At 39.0% G+C, this 26,070-nt stretch overlaps 1 protein-coding gene across 7 annotated transcripts; it reads right to left on the reverse strand.

Moving 5' to 3' along the window:
- Positions 1-10,839: 10,839 nt before the first annotated feature.
- On the reverse strand, positions 10,840-23,636 carry LOC107799361 (uncharacterized). 7 transcript variants are annotated; one of them, XM_075240570.1, is made up of 14 exons: positions 23,460-23,636; positions 23,317-23,361; positions 23,125-23,223; positions 22,335-22,445; positions 15,371-15,545; positions 15,196-15,252; positions 14,393-14,529; positions 14,224-14,283; positions 14,056-14,133; positions 13,450-13,523; positions 12,567-12,637; positions 11,958-12,034; positions 11,782-11,865; positions 10,840-11,118 (listed from the first exon to the last, which is right to left on the reverse strand). In XM_075240570.1, exons 1-14 carry the CDS (start codon positions 23,529-23,531, stop codon positions 11,050-11,052), a joined length of 1,209 nt encoding a protein of 402 aa, XP_075096671.1. In that variant the 5' UTR covers positions 23,532-23,636; the 3' UTR covers positions 10,840-11,049. The 7 variants fall into 7 exon arrangements, 6 of the variants coding, with proteins under 6 accessions (XP_075096671.1, XP_075096672.1, XP_075096669.1 ...); XM_075240571.1 differs by having other exon boundaries at positions 11,782-11,891; XM_075240568.1 differs by having other exon boundaries at positions 12,540-12,637.
- Positions 23,637-26,070: the final 2,434 nt, after the last annotated feature.

Genomic DNA, 26,070 nt, shown 5'->3' on the forward strand with positions numbered 1-26,070 from the left:
CAGGTCCCGTGCCTACGCGTTCGCGATAGGCTGTTCGCGTTCGCGAAGGGTAATGTCCTTACTGTTTCGTGTTCGCGACCAAGCCTTCGCGTTCATGAAGAAGAAATTCCACCCAGCCCTATTTCACTCTTCGCGTTCGTGAGAGTACCTTCGCGAACGCGAAGAAAGAAACCAGAAGATACCTGAAACTACAAAAAACCAGATTTTCTAAGTCCAAATCACTCTGTAGCCTATTCGAAACTCACCCGAGTCCTCGGGGCTTTAAACCAAACATGCACACAAATTCAAAAATATCATACAAACTTGCTCGCGTGATCAAATCGCTAAAATAACACCGAGAACTACGAATTGAACACCAAATCAAATTAAATTTTCAATAGTGCTTTAAAACTTCTATTTTCACAACCGAGCGTCCGAATCACGTCAACCAACTCCGTTTCTCACCAAATTTCACAGACAAGTCATAAATATTATAATGGACCTGTACCGGACTCCAAAACAAAAATCCAGACTCGGTATCAATAAGACCAAACATTAATCAATTCTTAAAAATCATTAAACTTTCAAACTTTTTATTTTCAACAAAAATTAATAACTCGAGTTACGGACCCTCGAATTCGATTCCGGGCATACGCCCAGGTCCCAAATTACGATACAGATCCACCTGGACCATCAAAATACAGATTCGGATCTGTTTGCTCAAAACGTTGACCGAAGTCAACTTAAATGAATTTTTAAGGTAAAATTCTTATTTTTATCAATTTTTAACATATAAGCGTTCCGGAAGAACATCCGGACTGCGCACACAAATCGAGAAAGGCTAAAATAAGGTTTTTAAGACCTCAAAATATAGAATTAGGTTCTAAAATATAAGATAACCTATCGGATCATCACAAAGGCAACTTCAGAAATGTGAATCTTAAGTATTTCAATCTATTGAGCTCAAATTTATGATTCAATGCCTAAATCTACTTCAAATGAGCTCAAATTTGAAATATAACTTTTAATTATCATAAAGAACAAATCGCAATCATCAAATTAGTAAAATAATAAATTTAACAAACTCATTTTGCAACTAAGAAGAAGAAGAAGAAGAAACTCTAAGCGAAAATTAAGAAGAAGAAAACAACAGTAAAGAAGAAGAGAAAATTGTATGTAACTGAAGTTATCCAAAATTAGGCATCAATTAAACTTTTTTAAAAAGTAAATACAAATACAATAGGTGGCGCAAAACTGGATACCACATAAAAATCTTACGGTATTTATGAAGTCCCGACTAATATGAATTTGTAACATGTAAGCCCATCAAAGAGGGAAACATTTTCTACCGGAACTTTTAACCGAATGAGTATATATATATATATATATATATATAAACCATTTGGTCCATCAAGGGAACAATGAAGTGACGCAAATCAAAGGGGATATGGAATGGAGTAGTGCTGTATTCTGGGCCGGGCCCGGGCCTTCGTGGGCCAAACGGGCCGAGCTTCGTGGGCCTGGGCTCTGGCGGTCCCGGGCTTCGTGAGCTCAACGAGTGGAACCGGCCCGTGACGGGCCTAAGCCCACATGGTCCTGGGCTTAACGGGCCGGACTCGTGGGCTTCGCGGGCCTAGCGGGTTTTTTTTTTAAGGCAATTTCTTGTAGTATCATGGCTATATTAAAAATATATATGTAGTATATATGTAGATCTAATTATTAAAGTGCTTGACGAAAAAGAAAATAACAAAACAATAGTAAAACACTAAATTGTCATGCATAATATATTGTCTTGTAGTATATATATTGTATCTTATGTATATATATTCTCTTATATATTTTCTTGTAGTATATATATTGTATCTTATGTATATATATTCGCATAATATATTGTCTTGTAGTATATATATTGTATCTTATGTATATATATTCTCTTATATATTTTCTTGTAGTATATATATTGTATCTTATGTATATATATTTTCTTTTAGTATATATATTGTATCTTATGTATATATATTCTCTTATATATTTTCTTGTAGTATATATATTGTATCTTATGTATATATATTCGCATAATATATTTTCTTGTAGTATATATATTGTATCTTATGTATATATATTCGCATAATATATTGTCTTGTAGTATATATATTGTATCTTATGTATATATATTCTCTAATATATTTTCTTGTAGTATATATATTGTATCTTATGTATATATATTCGCATAATATATTTTCTTGTAGTATATATATTGTATCTTATGTATATATATTTTCTTGTAGTATATATATTGTATCTTATGTATATATATTCGCATAATATATTTTCTTGTAGTATATATATTGTATCTTATGTATATATTGTAGCTTATAAATAATTCTAAGTAAAGACAAAGAAATATTGCGAAAAGATATTCAAGGGTAGAAGCAATAAATTTTATCACCAAAAATGGCATATCTTTCTTAGTCATCCTTCCCCCAATGGATGAGCACAACAAGGTACTAATACCACCATTAGAAGGAAAAAAACTAAGGAAGATGTGCCAAAATACAAGTTACATATTAGTCTATGTATTATCTCTAACAAATCTCATAAATCCTTCAAGGTTCGGAGGAGGTTGCGTTGGTGGTGGTGGAAAAGAAGCTCATCACCACTTCCGGGCGAAGCCGAATCCTCCGCAAGTTCCGCTATCATTTCTTCATAAGCTTCATCTATCGCCGGTTGTGCTTCTGCAATTCCAAAGTTTCTTCTTTCCGAGCGGATCCAATCTCTAAACAGTACTGATTTTTCCAAGCTATCCCTCATAGACGCTCTATGATCACCTATTTGCAGTCTTGCTTGACTGAAAGCGCTCTCTGATGCAACAGTTGAAGCTTGAATTGATAAAATATCCCGAGCCATCCTTGCAAGAACCGGAAAATGTTTTTCCCTTGCCTTCCACCATTCCAAAAGATCAAAAGAGCCGTCTGGATTCTCCTTTTCAAGTCCCTGAGACAAATAAACTTGAAGCTCATTTAGATGTGAAGTTTCATCATAATTTTCACCTTGAGAACCCCTGAACTCCGTCCAAGATTTAAGAGCTTTTAAGCCCGCAACTCATTTAGACGATTGTGAGCTAGACGAAGTAGGGGTTGGAATAGTTGGCCTAGCATGCTCTAAGGCAAGTTGATAAGCATTATAAACTGTTTGAGCATTAATTTTAATTGAAGCTTTTGCATCTGCAAGTGTAGCAATTTCCTCATTTGAAAGATCTAAAGCCTTATAAATATTTGAATACCAAAAATGAGGACCTCCCAATTTCATTGTAGGATTTAGCATTGCAGCAAGACCATAAATAGGAGGGATAGGAAAAAAATATTTTTTAAACTTTTGTTTCATTTCATTTATAGCAAGTTCATAAATGTCCCCACCCTCACCAAATTCAACAAACAAATCAGATAGTGCTGCAATATAAACTAAACAGTTTGAAATAGTAGGATAATATTGCCCAGAAAATGCATTTGTAGCAATTTGAAAATGTTCTAAAAATCTAAAAGAATTTTAACATTCGTCCAATCTTGAGTAGTAAGCATTTCATCATCATCCTCACCACCTACCCGAGAATTAAACGTTGCATTAATTGGGTTTCTATATTCATATGCTACTACTAAACTTTCGTACATACAATTCCATCTAGTCGGGCAAGGTTTAGGAACCTTTCTTTCTCTAAGGCCATATTCATCACATTTTTTAAAATACTCTCTAAGTCTACTTCTACGGTTTGAATAAAAAAGTCAATTAAGAGCCATTCTAACCTTTTCAATTTCTATGTTTAATATTCGCATACCATCACCGACAATTAAATGATAAATATGACAAATACATCTAACATGAAAATATTAGTAAATGCAGGATTTAGTGTTGTTGTAAGCATGCCTATAACACTAGTGTTACTAGAAGCATTATCCATTGAAATTGCCATTATTTTATCGCTAAAGCAAAAATATCTACAAATATCTGCAACAGTTGAAACGAGTTTACCGGATTCTAAAAATATCTAAAAATATTATGCAAACTAAACCACACAAAAATATATTCTTAAAACGTAAGAGTTGAAACGAGTTTACCGGATTGCCGAACAATTTCTTGAAAATTGAAAATCGTTGAACACTTGAAAACTTCAATTCAACAACTTCACAATTTTTCACGAAATTTCAACAATAAATTAAGTAATTGTAGTAGAGAGATTGAGAGAGATTGAGAGATATTGAGAGATATTGATGAATTGGTGAATAAAAATGAAAGAATGAGGGGGTATTTATAGTTGAGAAATGGGAAAAAGTGTAATTATATAAAGTTTGGGGTTAAAATAAAGTTTGGGGGTCAAATGGCCATTTTTTAAACTTAAAAACGGTCATATTTTCAGCCCAAACGGCTAGATTTTAAATATGGCCGTTGGAGAATTTTTTTATTATTATTATTATTTTTAAAAAAATAGCCGTTGGGCCCGTTAGGCCCGCCAGGACCGACCCAGGCCCGTCTGACGGTTCCGGGCTAAACAGTCCCGGGCTCGTGGGCTAATACTATAAGACCGGCCCGTCACGGGCTTCTCATGACCACCAGGACCGGCCCACCAGGCCCGTTAGGATCGCGGGTCCGGTCCGGTCCGGTTCAGGCCCGGCCCACCAAGCAGCCTTATGCTACATGCTCGAATCTAATATATCCAATCTTCCAACTGTTGTCCAGTTAAGTTCTCTCCACTTTCAGTTCACTATGATCGAGTAAGAAATGATCTTAGTGGAATATGACACAATCTTTAATGCGAGAATATATATAATGGTGAGGCCGAGAACAGGCTAGGAATTTAGTTATAGATTTTAGCTCCCGTAGTTTCGAATATGCCTCAAACTTTTACTTTCCTTCACCGAGAACAATTTCTACTAACTTGTGATGGGCCACTTCAGAATCTGAGATTGCAAGAAAAGGACAAACAGAAAACATAATGCTGAATAGTGTAGCTTGTTAAAAGTAAGCTATATATATCTAGGGGTGGAGCCACACAGCCGACTACGGGTTCGGACGAACCCAATAACTTTGATTCAAATATTGTATTTTTTAAAAAAAAAAAAATTATTAAGTATGTATAAATATTAATTTAGAACAATGTAACTTAAAAAGATTAGAATCCCAAACCCATAAATTTAAAATTCTAGCTCCGTCTCAGCGCCTATATCTTTTTTGTTGCGCCTTACAAGCTATATTTATCATCGTGGCCGAATTGCCAACAAACATAAATGAAACGAATTTGCTATTTTATCTACACACAGAATAAGATATGTCTAGGGGTGTTCAAACCGAACCGGAAAACCACACCAAACCGAAAAACCAAACCAAACCGATTAAAAAATCCGACTAGGTTTGGTTTGACTTGGTTTGGTATTGAGTAAAAAAATCCGAACCAAACCGACATATAAATATATAAATTTTATTTATATTTTTAAGACTTTATAGTGAATTTTCTTTAGAAAATGTAAAAATATTTGGGATCCTCTCATGTATCAACCTTGAAAGCGTAAATTAACGAAAAATTATTGTTAGACGACTAAGAAAATAACTATCATGTGTTACTAAAAAAATTCTCCCATTAGAATATATTAATAGGTCATATGTTTGTCAATTTTTTCCATATTTACTAAACATATATTCACTTATCAAAGTCTTATCTATAATTTGAACAAAGTAAGATTGAAATAATATTCATGTAACAAAAAAACCCAAAAAATCCGACAAAACTGAACCAATTCAAACCGATCCAAACTGATATAATTGGTTTGGTTCGATTTTGATAAAAACCGAACCAACCCGATCCATATACACCTCTAGATATGCCTATGCTTTTGGTCCAGCTGATCAATTCTACTCAACCAAGACCTCTAATAATAGTAATTTAAAAGGAATGAACTACAATATAAAAATAAAATAAAAAAGGGGGAGTGGGGGAGGAGTTACAAGTTGGCTTTTCTAGAAATAGAAAGGGGAAAGTCTTACCTTCGTCCAATGCATGCACTTATGCACCTAATTAATTCTTAGGCAGATCACTAATTACAAATTATAGAGTGTTTGGCTAAGCTTTTTTTAAGACAAAAGCATCTTTTTTTATCAAAAGTGTCTTTTTTCCCCCTAAAATTTAGGTATTTGGCCAAACTTTTGGAAAAAAAAAAAGTGATTTTGAGGAGAAGCAGAAACAGTTTTGGAGAAGCAGAAAAAAGTAGCTTCTCTCCAAAAGCACTTTTGAGAAAAATACACTTAGAAACAGATTTTTAAAGCTTGGTCAAACACTAATTGCTGCTCAGAAGTCCTTTTCAAATTAATTAGTCAAACACAAACTGCTTCTCACCTAAAGCACTTTTGAGAAAAGTATTTTTGAGAAAAAAACACTTCTCAAAATAAGCTGATTTTTGCAGCTTGGCCAAACGGGCTATAAAACGAGTTAAAACTAACAAGTGGTCTTACCTTGTCCAAAGCATGCACCTAATTAACTTTAGAGAAAAAATAAAAAAGGAGATAATTACAAAATATATTAGAACTAAAACATGCATCTTAGAGGAAAATGTGGCTCATACATTAGAAGATTTTTGTTTTATGAGCTAATATCATGTGCTGAAAAGGTTTAAATAATTATGGTTAAGCAACAAATACTTTTTTTTTGGTTGAAAATGATACATTTTATGTATTAGTAATTCATTTTGGCGCTATACACCGAGTACAGAAAATTTCTTTTTCTTTTCATAAAAAAGTCACAACTACTTGAATTTTCTAAGTTTTATCATCAAGGACAATCTTTGAATTCTAAAGAAAGGTCAAGTACCCTTATTTTGTTGGATCATAGCTATCGTCGCAAAGTAGGTTGCCAACATTGAACGGCATGCTTATTAACCACACCAATTTTCATGGTTGTCTTGGTTTTGTATTTACGTGGATGACATGTATGCATGTCACCCTTCAAAATGCTGAAAATCTTTTCCATGGTTTTGTACTACGTGGTTGACATATATGGCACTCTTCAATATGAAGCTAGGAATAACACAAAATGTATAGCATACCGGTGCACAAAGTATCTTGTATTTAAGTAGGATTCGGAGTATGAGCGTACTCCAAAGGACGTGATATAAACAACCTACCTTAATATAAGTATTAGTGGTTGCTTTCATGACTTGAATGTGTGACCTATGGATAACACGGAGATAACTTTACCGTTACTTCAAGGCCCTCTCCTTGACACAAAATGTATAGCATGAATAAGAAAAATATAGTAAAACACTAGACTGAGAATCTACAACATCGATCTCCACTTGAATAGCCATTGGTCATTAATTAAGTTTGGGCATCATCCTATTTGAAGAATGAAGAATTAGAGCTTTCAGATGAAAAATAATACAAGTGCTCAAAGACTGGGACGGTCAGTAGCGAAGCACGGAAATTCAATAAGGGTGTTCAAATTTTGAACACGCTTTGCCGATGGGCTATACAAAGGTGTTCAAAATCTATTTTTAATCAATAACAAATAATATTTTATCTTATATGTAGTATAATTTTTCGGCGAAGGGTGGTCAGTTGACCACCCTTCAATCAAAGTAGCTTCGTCCCTGGGGACGGTAGTTACCTAGCAGGCTACTCAGCTCTTGCATGGATTTCTAAGAAGAGGTACACCACTAGGTGTTTGTAAAGTGGTCCTTTTTCAGGAATGGATTCCTCATCAAATAAGTTTGAGAGTTATAGAATAGAAATTGCTATGTTGGCGTTTGGACATAAGAATTGTAAAATTCAGTTAATTTTTTTTTCAAGTGAAAATGGTATTTGAAAATTAAAGTTGTGTTCAGACATGAATAAAATTTTGGGTTACTTTTGAATTTTTGTGAGTGATTTGAGTGAAAATTTTGAAAAACAGCTTTTTGGAGTTTTTCAAATTTTCGAAAAATTCCAAAAATTTTCTTCAAGTGAAAATTAAAAAATTTATGGGCCAATTTGCACAAATAATCTTTCTTGAGGGACAATTTAGTTCTGACAGTCAGCCCAATGAGCTAAATTTGGGGAGAAATTAAAAAAGGAATTTTTACCTCTTGTACCAAAAGTTAACACCTTATTTATTTTAAATAAATATCATTTAAAAAAATTATATTCTATAGATACCTTTTAAGTTTTATAGCAAAATATTTAATTTTTAGTTACCTCCTAGCCCTAAGCCACTAAATACGCTAATCAGTTACAATATTTTCTTTCTCTCTCTATTTTGATACATCTCATTCTCTTCGCCGTCCCATTAAAAATTTCAGATTCTCTTCCTCTTCTCTATTTAGTTCGCTTGCGATTTTCTCTCCATTGTAACAGTGCTTAAAGAGGAAGATTCTTTTTTTTTTTTTGTGCATCACGGAATGTTTGATGTCTGACATTAAAAATCTACTTACAATTAGGGGTTAAACTTGATTCTTCATCAACTTAATGTCAATTCTGGCCGCCTACGTCAAAGCGGAAATAAGAAATCAAAAGAGAAAAAATCCATTTCAAGAGGAAAGTAATGGAAAGCTGAATTAGTAGAAGTTACCCAACCACCGCTGTCCACATTAGAGCAAATAGGCCTGCCCTGAATGGTCGTTGACACCATGATCAATTAGTCGTATGTCTTATTCTACCACTAAAATTCCGAGCACAAAGCTCTAACGCTATGCATTGAAATTAGGATTTATTCTTGAACAAAGACGACAGACTTTGGGGCTGAGCAACTTGATTTTCTGTTAATATATTTCAATGTATTTTCATGTATTTCATTGTATTCATTGTCTTTTTTTTCATTGTAATTCAATGTTTTTCGTTGTATTTCATTGTATTCACTGTTTTTTTTCATTGTATTTCAATGTATCCCATTGTATTCTATGTATTTCATTGTATTCATTGTCTCGCTATATGCCATGAATGTATTCATATATTTTTTTTAGTTAATATAATTTATGTATTCAGATGTATTATATAATTTCTCTGAAGATTGCTACGTTTTTGGTATATTTTTCGGTTGAGAATCTTTTTTATAACTGAAAATACAAAATTTATGTGTTATAATTGAGTTTATTGAGTTATATTAGGAGTCTATTATGTTAATTGATTCACTTTCCGTTTTAAAAAACGGTGTAATCCCCTATTTCACGCCGTGAATATAGTCGAATACAATAATCTATCCAGCTGTAATCCTACGTTTCACTCCATGAATACAGTCGAATACACTTGAATAAAACAACTGATTAGCTGGACTTCCTTGATTCACGCCTTTTTTTTGCCACTGTATTCGTGAATACAATAGCTTAAATACATCAAATATATCTTATAACCACAGAAAAGGTATCTATAATCCGTAATATAGCAAATGGTATCTATAGATGACTAATTACTACTAAAAGATAGTGCTTTATAAAAATTTCCCATTAAAAAATAACTAGATTTACAAGTGGTCATTCAAAAATAGCCACAATTTCAAAAGTAATCGAAATTTAGCTCCAATCTCCAGTATATTATACTGGAACTTTCTGCATGTTGGAGTTCCACCATAATATGCTGGAAGTTCATACACAGGTGCACCAATCTCCAGTATATTATACTGAAACTTTTCGTATTGCAGCAAAATAGTGGCTATTTTTCAGTGACTTTGCAAACGCTGACTATTTTTGAATAGCCAATCCGAAAACTACCCCATACTATTTTAACTTAAATTTGTCAATGCAATGCAAAGTAACATTGACCCAGACCACTTTATGGGATTTTACTGGATTGTTGCTCTTGTAATGCAAAATAACATTGAGCCGTACAAAATTGGGACGGAGAGGGAGGAGAGGGGAGAAATTCAAAAATAGCTAGATATTCAAGTGGTCATTCAAAAATAGCCACAGTTTCAAAAGTAATTGAAATTTAGCCATTTTTCATGTAAAGATAAATCTGAACGAAAACACTGTCAAAATCCGAAAAATACACCAGCATAATATACTGGAGTTCAAGTATATTATACTGGAACTCTAGTCTAATATACTGGAGTTCTAGTATAATATACTGGTACAGCATAATATACTGGAGTTTGGAACACCGGTGCTCCAGTCTCCAGTATATTAGTATGGAGCCAGCAAAGTATACTGGTCCAGCATAATATGCTGGAAGTTCATACACAGGTGCACCGAACTCCAGTATATTATGCTGGACTGATCTCTATTGCAGCAAAATAGTAACTATTTTTCAATGACTTGGCAAACGCTGACTATTTTTGAATGACCAGTCCGAAAAAATTTTATTGCTTAATTTTTATTTTTTTTCATAAGAAAATTAAAAAGAAACATCTTGACAAGATGTTGGATTAGATATGCCAATTTAGACATATTACTTTGCAAAGTTTTGTTAGACAACCTAGTATCTTTTGAACGTGAATTGAAAAATGAATTGAATTAGTAACAATCGCTCATGGAACTCAAGCCAAAACCTTGGCAATGACCAGAGATCTATACCATTCACTCGGGATGGAGAGATTCGCAAAATCACACAATTATATTTTCTTTTGAGAAAGGTCTCAAAGTCGAGGCACAATAAATTGGGTTGTGGTCAAAGCACTCGTTTTGGCCATAGCTAGGTCTTCTTTCAGATCTACACTGTTCAATTAAATAAATGAGATTGTGAACGGCTTGACTTTTTCTAACGAAGTGCATCACTATAACTTGTTAGAAGATATTTAATTGCATTGTAATTCCTTTAGACCAAATAGGTATAAAAACTACAAGTTTAAAGTCAAAATCTACTTAAAGGTGGTAACTTGAAAAGTTTTATCTACATGGAATGGACGTAGTGTTTGTTTTAAAATTGAATATGTTAACTAAATAGAGATAAGTGGAAAACAGAAGACAATTTTCCCAGCCTCGAGTACAAGGGCAGTTTGCATGGTGGATCACCAAAACTTCACTAAGTTAATTTATGCTAGAATGAAGTATATGAAAAGTTAGTCTAGTTTGCTTGCAGAGTCGAATCAAATTTCTGATACAAAGACCAAAATCATACAATTTACAGGATCTCCACTTGAGTCGTTGAACATTCAGAATCCAGCTGGTTCGCTAATTCTGTGTAATCATCCTATATCAGAAGATGGAAAGAGTTTTTAAGACAAATATGGCAGCTAAAAAGGAAGAGTTCTTCAATTAATTTCTTAGGCAACTGTTGGATGAAAAGGATAGTAGCACCTAGAAGGGTTAGATTTCAGGGTTACAACTAAACCTGTTAATCGGGCTGGGCTGACCCGTTTTCGGCCCGGCTTGGCCCGGCTCGGTAGCATAAAGGGGGGGCTGGGACGGGTTGGACGGGGAGCGGATTTTAGACGAACACATTTTGGATACTGGAACCCGCTAACCCGTTAACGGGTTAAAATTTTTATTTTTATTTTTATTTTTTTAATTTGTGTACCGTTGCTAACAAAATTTAATTTAAAAAAACATATTAGCACAGCCCGCCCGAGCCCGTTAAGCCCGAACCCGGACGGGCACACAAAAACCCACAAATTCCCAACCCGCTATCCCTAGCCCGCTATCCCTAGCCCGCTAACCAACCCGGTCCGTTAAAGAACGGGTTGGGTTTTTTTTTGTTCAGCCCGTCCCAGCTCGTCCCAGCCCGCCCGTTAAACATCTCTAGTTACAACATTCAACGTAATTAATATGAAAAATAGCATTAGTGATCCCATAAGTACTTTTTTAAAAGCATGAATGATGCCACAAGAACTAAATATGAGCAAGTAAATCATACCTTTGCTGCAGCAGCAGAGACACTTGCATTGTTAGCTTCACATTGAGGCACTGAGCAAGCTGACGGTGAGGGAGAATAAACAGACTGCAATTGCAAAGTTGAAGAAGTATCTGCAATTTCAAAAACTTTTTACAGATTTGGTGGGAGAAGATTTATCTGACGATGGATATACTCGCCTCTGATACATAGCAGTTAATCTTGTTATCCTTCTTCAAGGGGCTCTTTATTGAATCCTCCTGAACTTCTGGTGAGGCTGCTTTGGCAAATTGCACATTATCAGTGAATTTCTGCACTCTTGTTACACTGAACAATCAGTCTAGGGAAACGACAGAACTGCAAGTCTACGCCTTGTATTTATAAGCGATGAAGCATAAGGCATTTAAAACTTATTGTATCTTCCATATTTAATTTATAGCATTAGAAAATATACATAAAGCTATAAGGTTCCAGTTCCTAAAAGGAAAAGAAACAGGGGAAGTGGAATCAAAATAGAGATAGCTAAAAGCATATCATTCACGAGATGGAGGAGGAAGCAGTTGCAGAACTTGGACCAAAAAGATGAGTTCTACAAATATTCTCAAAGCAAAGTGAATCTTATTTGCATCCTATGGTAGGAAAATATATTAATTTGGTATAAAGGAGTAAGCTTGCTTGGGATTGAGCTGTAGTTTTTGTTGGTTGTCGTTGTTGTAAAGGACTAAGCTACAGAATTGAGCAATTGCCAGACAAACAAAAAGACTAAAGATTATGCTCCTTACAACATAAAGCAAGGGCGTGATAGGAACCTGTGCTTTCTTCAATCACAGAAGACTTTGGATTAGTGTCTTTCCCTGTGATTTGAGCAATATCTGGAATCCTAGTAAGCAAAATGTCACAATTTTAGTTATCCAGAATGTCACAAATTAAGGAAGAATTGACAGCATATAACATGCATGACAGTATCTGAAGTATTTAATAGGAGCCAGATGAAGGAATAGATAAAAGCCACATGTTGATTTTAGCGCCATCTTCCGATCAGCTTGCTAATAACCCATCTAATCATTGTTAAGAGAACCCCTTTTTCATTGATAATAATAAGTTGAAAAGAATCAATAGTTTGGGATAAATTATGGACAAATCGGAGAGTTTCTGGCTTCTCTTTGCCTGTCACTAGGTAATGGTTAAGCACAAGAGCTAGAACTATAAAAGATTTCTAAGCCAAGAATGATGCCAAAAAGATATGCAAGCAAATTTATCAAAAGGAACAGCGCATCCTGCTGAAAGCTATCAGAGATAGAAAGCTTAGACAGCTGAAAGTTTTGACGATCCGCCTTTTTCTGTGTAGTAAAGAAATGGACTGCGCCTTACACATCCACATCTTTCAGTTAGCAAACAAAAGGAGTTATAATATGTTCTGAGAAAGGTTAGCAACATGTTATATTCAGGACAAATTCTTTGCTATAGTGATCTTTGATTCAGGACAAATTCTTCCCAAGAGTCATTTTGATTGCTGAGTGAGAAATAAAACTTTAATTTAGGAAGTTTAACTGCATTTATTTTAATTAGACAACGGTGCTTAGAAGAAAATTCCAACTGAAAATTCAAGATGTTGCTAATCTTCAGAGTCTTTGCTTACTAAACCGGAATACTAATCTTTCATATTGGAGTTTATAAGAGGCTCAGTCAAACCGTAAGTTTTCATTTTGTCTAATTGAAAGGCATTCTTCCTGGCCTTCCATCAGTGAGGTGAATGTCTTCCTATCCTGGAATTAGAGAAAGATACAGCCAAATTAGTAGCAGCAATGAAGCCAAGGAATAATGCAGTACATTACGAGTGCGGCACTAGCAGAGGAAATGCATATTTCAACAAAGAGATGGAATGCCAAACCGAAACAACAACATTTAGCTAGGGCATGGAAAGATTAAACTCGGATGATGGCCTAATTATACGAATTAAGGACCTTGTCCTTGTTGAATTGTAGATCATAAGGGTAGTGACAGAATTCATCTGACATAAACAAAAATAAGAGGTATATAAAGGTGCACAGAAATATGTATATTATCCATAAAAAGTAATTTGGGGCTAGCTTGAGCAGGTGTGCTCAGAACTACATATATCTCTCCCAGTTACTGGAGTTGGTACATCAGAAATGATTGAGCAAATGGACTAGATCTGCCATAACACAGAAAAGTCTATTTTCCAACAATATCCTCAAGTTATAAGGAATTCACATAGGGCTAAAGTCAAGCAGCATTTGAAAGGAAAATCCCGAGGAAAAATGAGTGTGTTCAGACCTCTTCACCCATACGAGTGACGGCATCTTGAATCCTTTTTATGAAAATGCCTAAGCTTCCTACTTCACAATACAGTCCCTGATAATTACCCACTCAGAAAGGTAACAGTTCAAGTTAATAATCCAGTTTGAAATAAAATAATACTCCTAAGCAAACTACTATGCAAACCTTGTTCTCTGAGATTAAGTTCTGTAGAAATAGTTCCTTTGTGGATATCTCTCTCTGAAGGTATGACTAGTTAAGGAGGCATGCCACTAAGAAGGGAATGTGAAAGAACATTGTTGAAACTTAATAAAGCATAAGGGAGCACGAACTGCTTCCATCAGTTAATGGATATCTGTGTGATCTTTGGTTGGAACTCCTTGCTAAGAATTGCTGCCTCAAGTTCTGCCTCCAGCTGTCGTATTCTTTTAGCTTTGATTGTGAGTTCCACTTCATTATTCATAAGTTTGTTTTCCAGGTTGTTGATCTTCTCTGTAAAAATAAGCATTAGTTTCTTAGGTAACAATAGCTAACTTCTTACAATCAGAAGTCTGTAATTTATTTTCACATAACTAATCAACTTTGATGAGCAATGACGGAGTTTACACAGAAAAGGCATGTAATGAATGACAATTGTACCAAACAAGAAGTCTTAAGCATAATTGTGTAATCATACATAGAACTAAAACTAAACCCTTATTGGATTCATGATTAATTTATGCTTATACATCTCCTCTGTGCACTTACACCTAGAGGTCAGTGGCGAAGCCAGGAAATTCAATAAGGGTGTTCAAACCCTTTGCCAGTGGGCTATGCAAGGATGTTCAAAGTCTATTGTTAATCAATAACAAGTAATATTTTACCTTATACGTAGTATAAGGGCCAACACAGCTTCGCCCCTGCTAGAGGTATATAGATAGACAACAGGTATCGATACCCCACAGCTATGACAAGTATCTAGATGGACTACAAGAAGAGCATTCCTGCGAACCACATGTTCTGTATTATAAAATGACGTTTGTAGATAGATTTAAGGCTAAGCATGTCTGATGGATCAAATAGTGTCTAATCTAGTAACATCCTATTCTGCTGTGTCACTAAATGCTGAGTACAAGACTAAAGAGCTACATGCCAAGGTAAACAAGGATAAGAAATTACCGACGAAAAGTTTCTCAAAAGTAGAAACCTCATCCATTTTCCTCTTTAGCCCAACCACTGAACATGACAAAAGAAATTGAAGAAAGTAACAAAAAAAAAGTTTGTGAGCAAGTATATGAATAGATAGATTGCTGAGACTGAATGAATGAAACCTTAAGAAAAGAAAGCTACATGCCTACATCCTCTTTTTGACTGAGAGCGTGTCTAGCATCATCCATAAGTTTATTAATGGAGGAAGCCTCCTTTGACATTGAATCGAATAATAACAAATGAGCTCTTAACTTTTCAGATAGAATATCAATTTTTCTATCTCTGTCTTCAATAGCTCGCTTCATTTCATAAATAGAGTCCTGCATATTAATTACAGCAGAAATGAGTACCTATTTTGGGGAGATAGCTAAGAAGTTGAGCTCATTGGTTGAGATGACATCACATAAGTTCCATATTACTACAACCTTTACTATCTCAAGTTTAAACAAACATATACATGAGTATTGTCATGGGCGGCTTTCCAGCCATGCCCCATGACCCCTTGGGCGCGCCCCTTGGCGTCCTAGCAAGCCTCCCAATGCCTAGCGCCACGGATGGCCCCGTGGTCTTGGCCGCGCCAAGTGACAAGCGCGCATGTGCCTCTGTCGCCCCACCGATATCCCTCGCCAGCGCCCAACCGCAGGCGGATGCCAACAGCGTCGCGCGCGCAGACCCTGATGCCAAAGACTATGCTGCTGACAATGGACCTGTTTCTGCCTTGTAGAAAACTAAGTCCTTTTCATTGTAAATATAGAGTAGTTTTATTCCATGTACTTCCATTATGTTTCTCTAGCTTAATCAAGTCTAGTCTTGTAGCTTTGGTTTATTTTTTTTAAGCATTATTAGGGGGATCAAACAATCAAACTTTCTGGCAAGCAAACAATTCTCTGTACTGGTGTCTCTTCCCCTCGACACCGCGTTGCCTTTCTGTAATAGCTTTCATTAATGCAATCAAGCTTTCTTTCATTCTCAATTCTCATTTCTGTTCTCTCAATTGCTCTTGACATTGGTTTTCCCGTACGACACTGACAATCTAGTCTAGCGTACGGAGGGGACCTCAGTTGGCGGACAACAACTGCACTGACATCAGTTGCTTAGCCTTACGTCGCCCTTCCAAGGAATCTCAGGAAGGCGCCGCGTAACAGTTGGTATCAGAGCCTAGGCTCGACATCAGACGAGGGAACGCATTGCCATTACCACTATTTCTGACCATGGTGAATCATGGGGACCGCATTGCGGCCCTTGAACAGACGGTTGACGGATTACTGCCCATCATGGATACGGTGCCTGAACTAAGAACCAGCCTAGGGCAAAGGTTGGACGACCTAGACCGCAGGGTGCTCCAGGCCGAAGTTGACATAGAAAACATCAGTCGTGACTCTGAGGGAGACCGGCAAACGGCAGCCACAGAGGCAGCCGAAATTTTTGGCAAATTCGAGGGATCCAACAGGAGCGTGCCGAGGTTTTAGCTTACAGGGCACAAGAGGCAGACAGAGTGACTGCCATGCAACAAACTATTGATGACTTGACAGACAAGCTCAATGTCGTCAATGCTGCTTTACAGGGCCTGCTGCGAGGCGGTGGAAACCAAATCGGGGGCACTGCAAACCCCACTTCCGCGACAGGAAAACTGAAAATTCCTGAGCCATATAGTGGAGCTAGGAATGCCAAGGAAGTGGAGAACTTCATCTTTGACGTCGAACAATACTTCGATGTTGTTGGGGGCCTAGAAGAAGCTAAGAAGGTAGCAACTGCTGCCATGTATCTTCAGGGTGATGCTAAACTCTGGTGGCGGGTGAAGTACGAAGCCATCAGGGCTGGTGAAGATGCTCTCGAGATATGGGCAGAACTGAAGGCATCCATACGCCTACAGTTCTTCCCCGAAAATGTTGAATACAATTCAAGGAGAAAGCTACGAGAGCTCCGCCAGACCAAACCAGTGCGAGACTACGTGCGGGAATTCTCCGCGCTCATGCTAAGCATACGCGACATGGGGGACAAAGACAAGCTCTTCACTTTCCTGGAAGGGCTAAAACCTTATGCCCGTATGGAGCTACAAAGACAACGGGTAGATACCCTGCCCAAGGCGATCCAGGCAGCTGAATGCCTTGGGGACTATCAAATGGAAGCTCGGAAGGATAGGCCTCAGCCGCCTGCCCGAGCGGGATTCAAAGGGGGCCAGTCTAGCAATGGTGGCCCTAGCAGAAGTGGGGGAGATCGGGGCTCAACCAAACCTAAGACTCCCTCCACAAGCAGCAACAGTGTTGCGTCAAACAACAATGATCGGGGGAGAAAGCCTCCTTCAGGATGCCGTCATTGCGGCGGACCACATTGGAACAATGAGTGCCCACATGCACAGATGAATGCCCATCAGACTTTTGATGATGGGACTGATGACGACTCAGATGATGCGGATCAGACTGAACCAGTTGGTGCCTTCAATGCAATTGTTGGCTCCATCTCTGAGGCATTAGCAGAGACTAGTGCTGGTATCCGTAAGAAGAAAGACCCATGTCCAGTCACCAAGAAAGGGAAAAAGAAGGCGGATGAGGAGACTCCTCTTAAGCAAGAGAGGACCTTAATGTTCGTTGAGATGAAGGTGAATGGCAAGCCCATTCGGGCCATGGTAGACATGGGTGCTACCCACAACTACTTAGCCTCGACTCAGGTGGAGCGCCTTGGTCTAGTTGTAGGGAAAGGTAGGGGTCGTGTCAAGGCTATCAACTCACCTCCCCAGCCAGTGGGTGGAATAGCCAAAGAGGTACCGGTGAAGCTTGGCCCTTACGAAGGAAAATTCAACCTACGAGTGGTGATCATAGATGACTTCGAGTTGATAGTTGGGTTGGAATTCCTAAGGTAAACCAACACCACGCCTGTACCGTATGCTGACATGTTACTGATGATGGGAACAAACGGGACCAAGCCCTGCATTATCCCGTGTATGCCCATGAAGATGGCCGTTGAAAACATCTCGGCCTTGCAGTTGAAGAAGGAGGTCAAAAGACATGAACCTACGTTCCCGGCAACTCTCTGCATTGAAGATGTAGAACGCTCCTTGGGTCCCATTCCTGAGCCCGTGAAGGAGCTACTACTAGAGTTTGAAGATGTCATGCCACAAGACATGCCAAAGTGACTACCGCCTAGACGCACTGTGGACCATGAAATTGAGCTGGTGCCGGGCGCGAAGCCACCCGCCCAGGCGCCTTACAGAATGTCACAACCCGAACTCACCGAGCTTCGGAGACAATTGACGGAAATGCTAGACACAGGGATCATCATGCCCTCCAAATCCCCATACGGGTCCCCTATGCTATTCCAAAAGAAACATGATGGTAGCCTACGACTCTGTGTGGACTACCGGGCTCTAAACAAAATTACTGTGAAGAACAAGTACCCTATTCCGCTAATGGCAGACTTGTTCGATAGACTGGGTGGTGCAACGATGTTCACCAAAATAGACCTAAAGACAGGTTATTGGCAAGTTCGGATTGCAGAGGGTGATGAACACAAGACAACCTGTGTGACAAGATATGGGTCGTACGACTGCCTGGTTATGCCATTCGGCTTGACTAACGCCCCAGCTACATTTTGCACTTTGATGAACCAAGTCTTCCGAGAGTACATTCATGAATTCGTGGTGGTCTACTTGGATGACATTGTGGTATATAGCCAAACATTGGAGGAACACCTGATGCACTTACGGAAGGTCCTAGCCTGATTGCGGGAGCACGAACTATATGCGAAGCTATCTAAGTGCTCATTTGCTCAAAAGAAAATTGACTTCCTCGGACATGTCATCGAGGAAGGGCGGATCAAGATGGACCAGCAGAAAATTCAGGCAATCACAGATTGGCCGCTGCCTAAGGATATCCACGCCTTGAGGGCGTTCCTTGGTCTATGCAATTTCTATCGGCGATTTGTGAAAAACTACTCCCTCATTGCAGTACCATTGACAGAACCCCTCAAGAAGGTCACACCTTGGGAATGGGGACCTAAGCGAGCGGAAGCCTTCAACGCATTGAAAGCGGCTATGTCTAGTAGCCCCGTCTTGGCCCTTCCTAATCTGGCCAAGCCATTTGAAGTACAAATAGATGCATCTGACTATGCCCTCGGCGAAGTCTTGCTACAAGAAGGGCATCTTGTAGCATACGAGAGTCGGAAGCTGAAAGATGCAGAGCGGCGCTATGCCGCCCATGAGAAAGAATTATTGGCTGTCGTCCACTGCTTGCTCCTCTGGAGGCACTATCTGCTAGGGACCCCGTTCGTTGTCAAGACAGACAACACAACTGTGAGCCATTTCATGACCCAGCCGAAGTTGAATGGTCGACAGGCTAGGTGGCAGGAACTCCTAGCTGAATTCCACTTCAACCTGGAGTACCGAAGTGGGAAGACCAATCATGTTGCTGATGCGCTCAGTAGGAGAGCTGATCTAGCATCGGTGTGCCTACTCGCCACCTAAGGGGGAGCGAAGTAGCCACCTCCATCAAGGACCAAATACAGGATTTACTCATCAAGGATCCCACTGCACAGTATTTGGTGGATTTGGTAAGACAGGGCAAGACTCGCCAGTTCTACATGGAAGATGGTTTCCTGAAAGTGAAAGGGAACCGACTTTATGTTCCTAAATGAGAAGACCTGCGAAGGACTCTTCTGGCAATGTCATGATACTCTATGAGCCGGCCATCCCGGTGAGGAACGCACCATGGCGTTACTTCGTCGTGCATATTATTGGCCTCAAATGAGCGATGACGTTGCTCAGTATGTGAAGACTTGTCTAGTATGCCAGAAAGACAAGTCGGACCGCTTAACACAAGCGGGACTCTTGGAACCACTAGCTGTCCCAAAGAGACCTTGGGAAAGCGTTTCCCTGGATTTCATCACCGGATTGCCCAAGGTCGGAGATCTCACAACTATCTTGGTTGTGGTAGATCGATTTTCCAAGTATGCTACCTTTATTGCTGCCCCACAATATATATCAGCAGAAGATACAGCTCGACTCTTCTTCTCTCATGTCGTCAAATATTGGGGCCTGCCCAAAGACATTGTTAGTGATCGCGACTCACGCTTCACTAGTAACTTTTGGACCCAACTCTTTAAGTGCCTTGGGTCAAAGTTGAGTCACAGCTCAAGTTTTCATCCGCAATCTGATGGCCAGACGGAGCGGTTCAATGGTATGTTGGAGGAATATCTCCGTCACTTTGTAACCGAATCGCAGAAGAATTGGGTGAAGCTTCTGGATGCTGCTCAACTGTGTTTCAATTCACAAAAGAGCTCTAGTACAAACAAAAGCGCTTTTGAAATTGTTACCGGACAGCAACCGCTACTCCCACACACAGTCAATGCACCAAATATGTCTAAATCTCCTCGAGCTGCTAGCTTCTCAAAAGAGTGGAAGCGAAATTTGGAGATAGTGCGGAGCTATCTTGTCAAGGCTCAAAAGCGAATGAAGAGGCATGCTGATCAGAATTGTCGCTTTGTTGAATACCAAGTAGGAGACAAAGTGATGGTCAAAATTCCAAAGCGGTACTTATTTGCAGGGGTCCATGACCCTCGCCTATTGCAAAAATACATTGGACCCTTGTCCATTGAAAGGCGCATTGGGAAAGTTGCATACCGGGTGGATACCCCAGCTTGGTGGAAAATTCATCTTGTCTTTCATGTCAGCCTCCTGAAACCTTTTCAGGAAGACACGGAGGATCCTTCACGAAGCCAGCTCACAATACCCAGTATTCGAGGGCCCAATTCAACCGGGAAAAGGCGTGCTGAAGCTATCCTTGATGATAGAGTGATTCATGCCTCAAGGAAAGATCACCAAGAGTTCTTGGTGAAATGGCAGGGCTGTGATGCAGAGGAGAACACTTGGGAGAGGGGAACAAACCTCAAAGCCTACAAGAGCCTAATTGAAGATTATCTTGCAAGTAAGGCGCCGAGGACGTCGCCAACTCAGGTAGGGGAGAATGTCATGGGCGGCTTTCCAGCCATGCCCCATGACCCCTTGGGCGCGCCCCGTGGCGTCCTAGCAAGCCTCCCAATGCCTAGCGCCACGGATGGCCCCGTGGTCTTGGCCGCGCCAAGTGACAAGCGCGCATGTGCCTCTGTCGCCCCACCGATATCCCTCGCCAGCGCCCAACCGCAGGCGGATGCCAACAGCGCCGCGCGCGCAGACCCTGATACCAAAGACTATGCTGCTGACAACGGACTTGTTTCTGCCTTGTAGAAAACTAAGTCCTTTTCATTGTAAATATAGAGTAGTTTTATTCCATGTACTTCCATTATGTTTCTCTAGCTTAATCAAGTCTAGTCTTGTAGCTTTGGTTTATTTTTTTTAAGCATTATTAGGGAGATCAAGCAATCAAACTTTCTAGCAAGCAAACAATTCTCTGTACTGGTGTCTCTCCCCCTCGACACCGCGTTGCCTTTCTGTAATAGCTTTCATTAATGCAATCAAGCTTTCTTTCATTCTCAATTCTCATTTCTGTTCTCTCAATTGCTCTTGACATTGGTTTTCCCGTACGGCACTGACAATCTAGTCTAGCGTACGGAGGGGACCTCGGTTGGCGGACAACAACTGCACTGACATCAGTTGCTTAGCCTTACGTCGCCCTTCCAAGAAATCTCAGGAAGGCGCCGCGTAACAGTATACACGTGAAAGATAACATGGACACAGAAAATCTAAGTTCTAAGGTAGCAAAATAGCTGCCAAAGGGATAAAAGTTTGGAAAGTTATCTAACAAGACGTTCAGCTCTGCAGAAACACACAATCCAATCTAGGAACTGCCGCCTGAAGAACAATGCCACTTTCTTCCAGTTACAGCATGCACATGACCTCATAATATTCAGTTGCTGATTACAAGAATTACTGTGCCAGATTTTGGAAATAAAGAAATTTACCAGAAAAGTTCTGTTTTCTCTTTCCTATTAAGAGACACCAATGCATTTTCATAATGCCAGAGTTTGGTAACTTCTCATTAAAATTTAGAACTCGAAATCAGATAAAACAGGAATATTATGAACCAGCAGAACAAACCAGAACATCAGTCATGAAGGTAAATATACGAATTAATTAAATCTACTTTAACATATCTGGCTTAGCATTACAAAATGCTAACCTCATAAGCCTTCAGAAAAGCTTCCCTTGATTCAAGCAAGCTTTGTAAAGTTCCTTCCAATTCCTTCTGCTTGTTTTCCAGCAAATTGTTCTCATTCTTTAAGCAAGTTACCTGTATTAATTTGTGATCTCTAACTTCCATTCTGAATGATACAAATTAATAAACATCTAGGTGAGCAGAGGCAAACCCAGGATATGAACTTCATGGGTTCGAGTTCGAAACTGTACCACAGCCTATTTGATTTACTTGATCCGAAATCTATTATTTGTGCTTATTTAGTGGATCTTTTAACAAAAATATAGACTCTGAGCCAAAGCTGATAGGTTGAACCCATTACTTCAACACTACATCCGCCCATGTAGGTGAGAGGCGGATCTAAAATTTAGAGTAGTTAAATGCTCTTCTTAATATATACACAATTACACACATAAATAGCTCTAAATTAATATATACCACACACACAGACGGATTTTTAAAATGCTTTTTTAATGAAAGTGAGGTGTATGCGTGTTTGCATGTACCTTGACTATTCCACTAGATACCTGTTACCTCCCACCAGCACAGGTACCGGATAACTCTATCCGAGGAAATCATATAGTGTTCTGCTGGAACTTCAATGTGAAACCTCATGATCCTCCTTCCATTTCAAAGACCACTAGGCCACACATACATAATTTGAGTTTTGAGATAATAAGTGCACGTGAACCCTCTGCTTATATGCTGGATCAGCCTCTGCGTTCGTGTAGCGTATGATGATAAGAGTCAAAGATGAGCAGTAAGTGTACTTTACCTTTCTTTCCAGCTTATGCCTAAGTTCATTAGAGAAACCTAACTCAGCACGCAATTCCGCCAATTTTTCATTGAATTCCTCCTCCGATTGCTTTTGCTTCTGTTATTCATACATCAAAAAACTTCTTCGGCAGTTAGATATTTTACATATAACATTCAAATACTTTCAAAGATGTGAGTGATTCGAGGGAACCTGGACCGAAATTTGGATTTGTTGAGACGCATTGCGTTCCTTTTCCTGCAATAAAAGTTCATAGAAACTGTTTTGAGCGGTAATGGAGAAAATTGATGATCAGTTATGGAGATGAGAGGTGATGATGAAAATGACGATTTTACTTTGAGTTCACGAACTTCAGAAATTAGGGCGTGGAGTTGGAGCTTGAATTTGGAGAGCTTCAGGAGCTCCATTTACCCCCCAAAATTCTCCTTAGATTCGAATCGGTTTCTGGAATGTGGTCCGTGGAAGCACCTGTGTATGAAATGTGGAACTCCTGTGTATTATGCAATAAGTTTAAAAGCAAAAAATTGGAACTATCATTATATTACTCGAATATTTTTGAGATTTTTAATAATATTTTCTTTCAAATTATTTCATGTGGCTAAATTTCATTACTTTTAAAACTGTGAATATTTTACGATTATCACTTGTAAAACTGGCTATTTCTTTTAATTCCACCCATTACTGTGGGAAAATTTCATAAAGGGAAACTTACACATATGTCCCAAATAAATCTAACACTTACCAAAACTAGCCAACAAAAATTGAAAAACCAAACCGGTTTTATTATCAGGAAAACGCTCTATCAATATGATTTGTTCTAGCTCCTCTACCGTTGACTTCGTTGCATCAGAATCATCGGGGGGTCATGAAGGTTCGAGGTATCATAAAATCTTCATCCTTGAAGATCTCTTGCTCCTCCGATGGGGCCGAGGCTAGTACATGTAGTTGCTATTTGACTTCTTATTTTCCCTATGGCTCCGATTACTTTGCTGACAAAAGTGCTGATATCGGTATCACCTCGTCAATTGCAAACATCTCTTTGGCGGCAGGTTGTTCACCGTATACCATTTTGACTCCTTCAGAAGTTGGGAACTTCAGAACTTGATGAAAGAAGGTACTACTCTCATGTTATGTATTCAAGGCCTTCCGAGTAGTGCGTTGTACTGCTCACATGGAACTTCAGAACTTGATGAAGCGTTGAAGGTACTACTCTCGATCACATGGAACTTTGTATCTTGGACGGTCCCGACCATATTTACTAGCAAAATGATCTCTCCTTTGGTGGTCTCACTCGCCATATTGAACCGTTAAGTACCCGAGCTGCGGGCACGATCTGATCTTGGAGGCCGAGTTGCTCTACGACTCTCGATCGACTGATGTTTGCCGAGCTACATGGATCAATCAACACACGTTTAACTTGAATTTTATTCATAAGGATAGATATTACCAGTGTGTTGTTGTGAGGTTGTTCAGCATCCTCGTCATTGAAAGACAAGGTTTCCTTTGGTAAATAGTCCTAGGTACGCTTCTCCCTTGTGATTGTCACTTTGGTGCATTTAAATATCGGGCCTTGAGGAATATCGACCCAACCAACGATCATATGAATCACGTGTTGCAGTTCTTCCTATTTGTTTTTCCTGTTTGCATCCCTGTCTCTGGAGTGATTTTTAGCTCGGTCACTCAAGAACTCTCGAAGATGACCCTCGTTAAATAAATGAGCTACCTCCTCACTTAACTGTCTGCAGTCTTCGGTTTTGTGACCATGGGTTCCATGGTATTTGCATATTTGATTAGGGTTCCTTTGAGCCGGATCAGACTGTAGGGGCCTAGGCCACCTGGTATCATCGATTCGTCCAATGGCTGATATAATACTTGATGCATCGATGCTGAAGTTGTATTCTGATAACCATGGCGCTTCTTTGGGCTCGACATGTTTATCGAAGCCACTCTTACTCATGAGTCCTTGGGGGCTTTGTCCTTGATCATTCATTCGATCATTCCGAATGGGATTACATCCCGGTCCGTTATTTCTATGATCTGCATTGTATGGTTGGTATCGATCTCTGTTTGATCGGGGCTCTTTGTCGATGTCTCTTTGAATTCTGCCATCGGATCTATTTGAGTAAATAGAACCGGAAGGGGCTCCTAACTGATCATCCTCGACTCTAATCTTTGACTGGTATCGATTATGTACATCGGCCCAGGTCACAACTGGATATTCAATCAAATTCTTCTTTAGTTGTCGCGATGTTATTGAATTTCGCTCGTTCAAACCTTAGGTGAAGGCTTGGACAACCCAATCATCGGTGACAGGGGGTAGGTCCATGCATTCCATCTAGAACCGAGATACGAATTCCTTTAGCATTTTATTGTACTTTTATCTCACTTTGAAGAGGTTTGACTTCCTATTCGCGACCTTTATTGCTCTGGCGTGTGCCTTTACGAACAAATCAGCAAGCATGGCGAAGAAATCAATAGAATTGGGCGGTAAATTATGGTTTCATATCATTTCCCCTTTCGATAAAGTTTCACCAAACATCTTCAATAGAACATATTCAATTTCATCATCTTCTAAGTCATTTCCTTTTATTGCGCATGTATAAAAAGTGACATGCTCATTAGGATCAGTGGTTCCATTGCACTTGAGAATTTCTGGCATGCACAACTTCTTTGGAATGGGCTTCGGAGCTGCACTTGGTGGGAAAGGCTTCGTACGAACTTCTTTGAATCTAAACCCTTTAGAATCGGGGGTGCCCCCGGTATTTGATCAACCCGTAAGTTGTATGTTTCTACTATTTTATCATTAGCCTCGATTTTCTTTTCTCCTGATTCGATCCATTTAGTGAGCTCCTGGAGCATCTTCATGATGGCGGGGTCAGTTCCCGATCCATTATCGTTCGATTTTTCCAGTATAGGTTCGACCTTGTGAATAACTTCCTGTGATGT

The sequence above is a fragment of the Nicotiana tabacum genome, chromosome 20 (genome assembly GCF_000715075.1).
Source record: "Nicotiana tabacum cultivar K326 chromosome 20, ASM71507v2, whole genome shotgun sequence".
Classification (NCBI taxonomy): Eukaryota; Viridiplantae; Streptophyta; class Magnoliopsida; order Solanales; family Solanaceae; genus Nicotiana; species Nicotiana tabacum.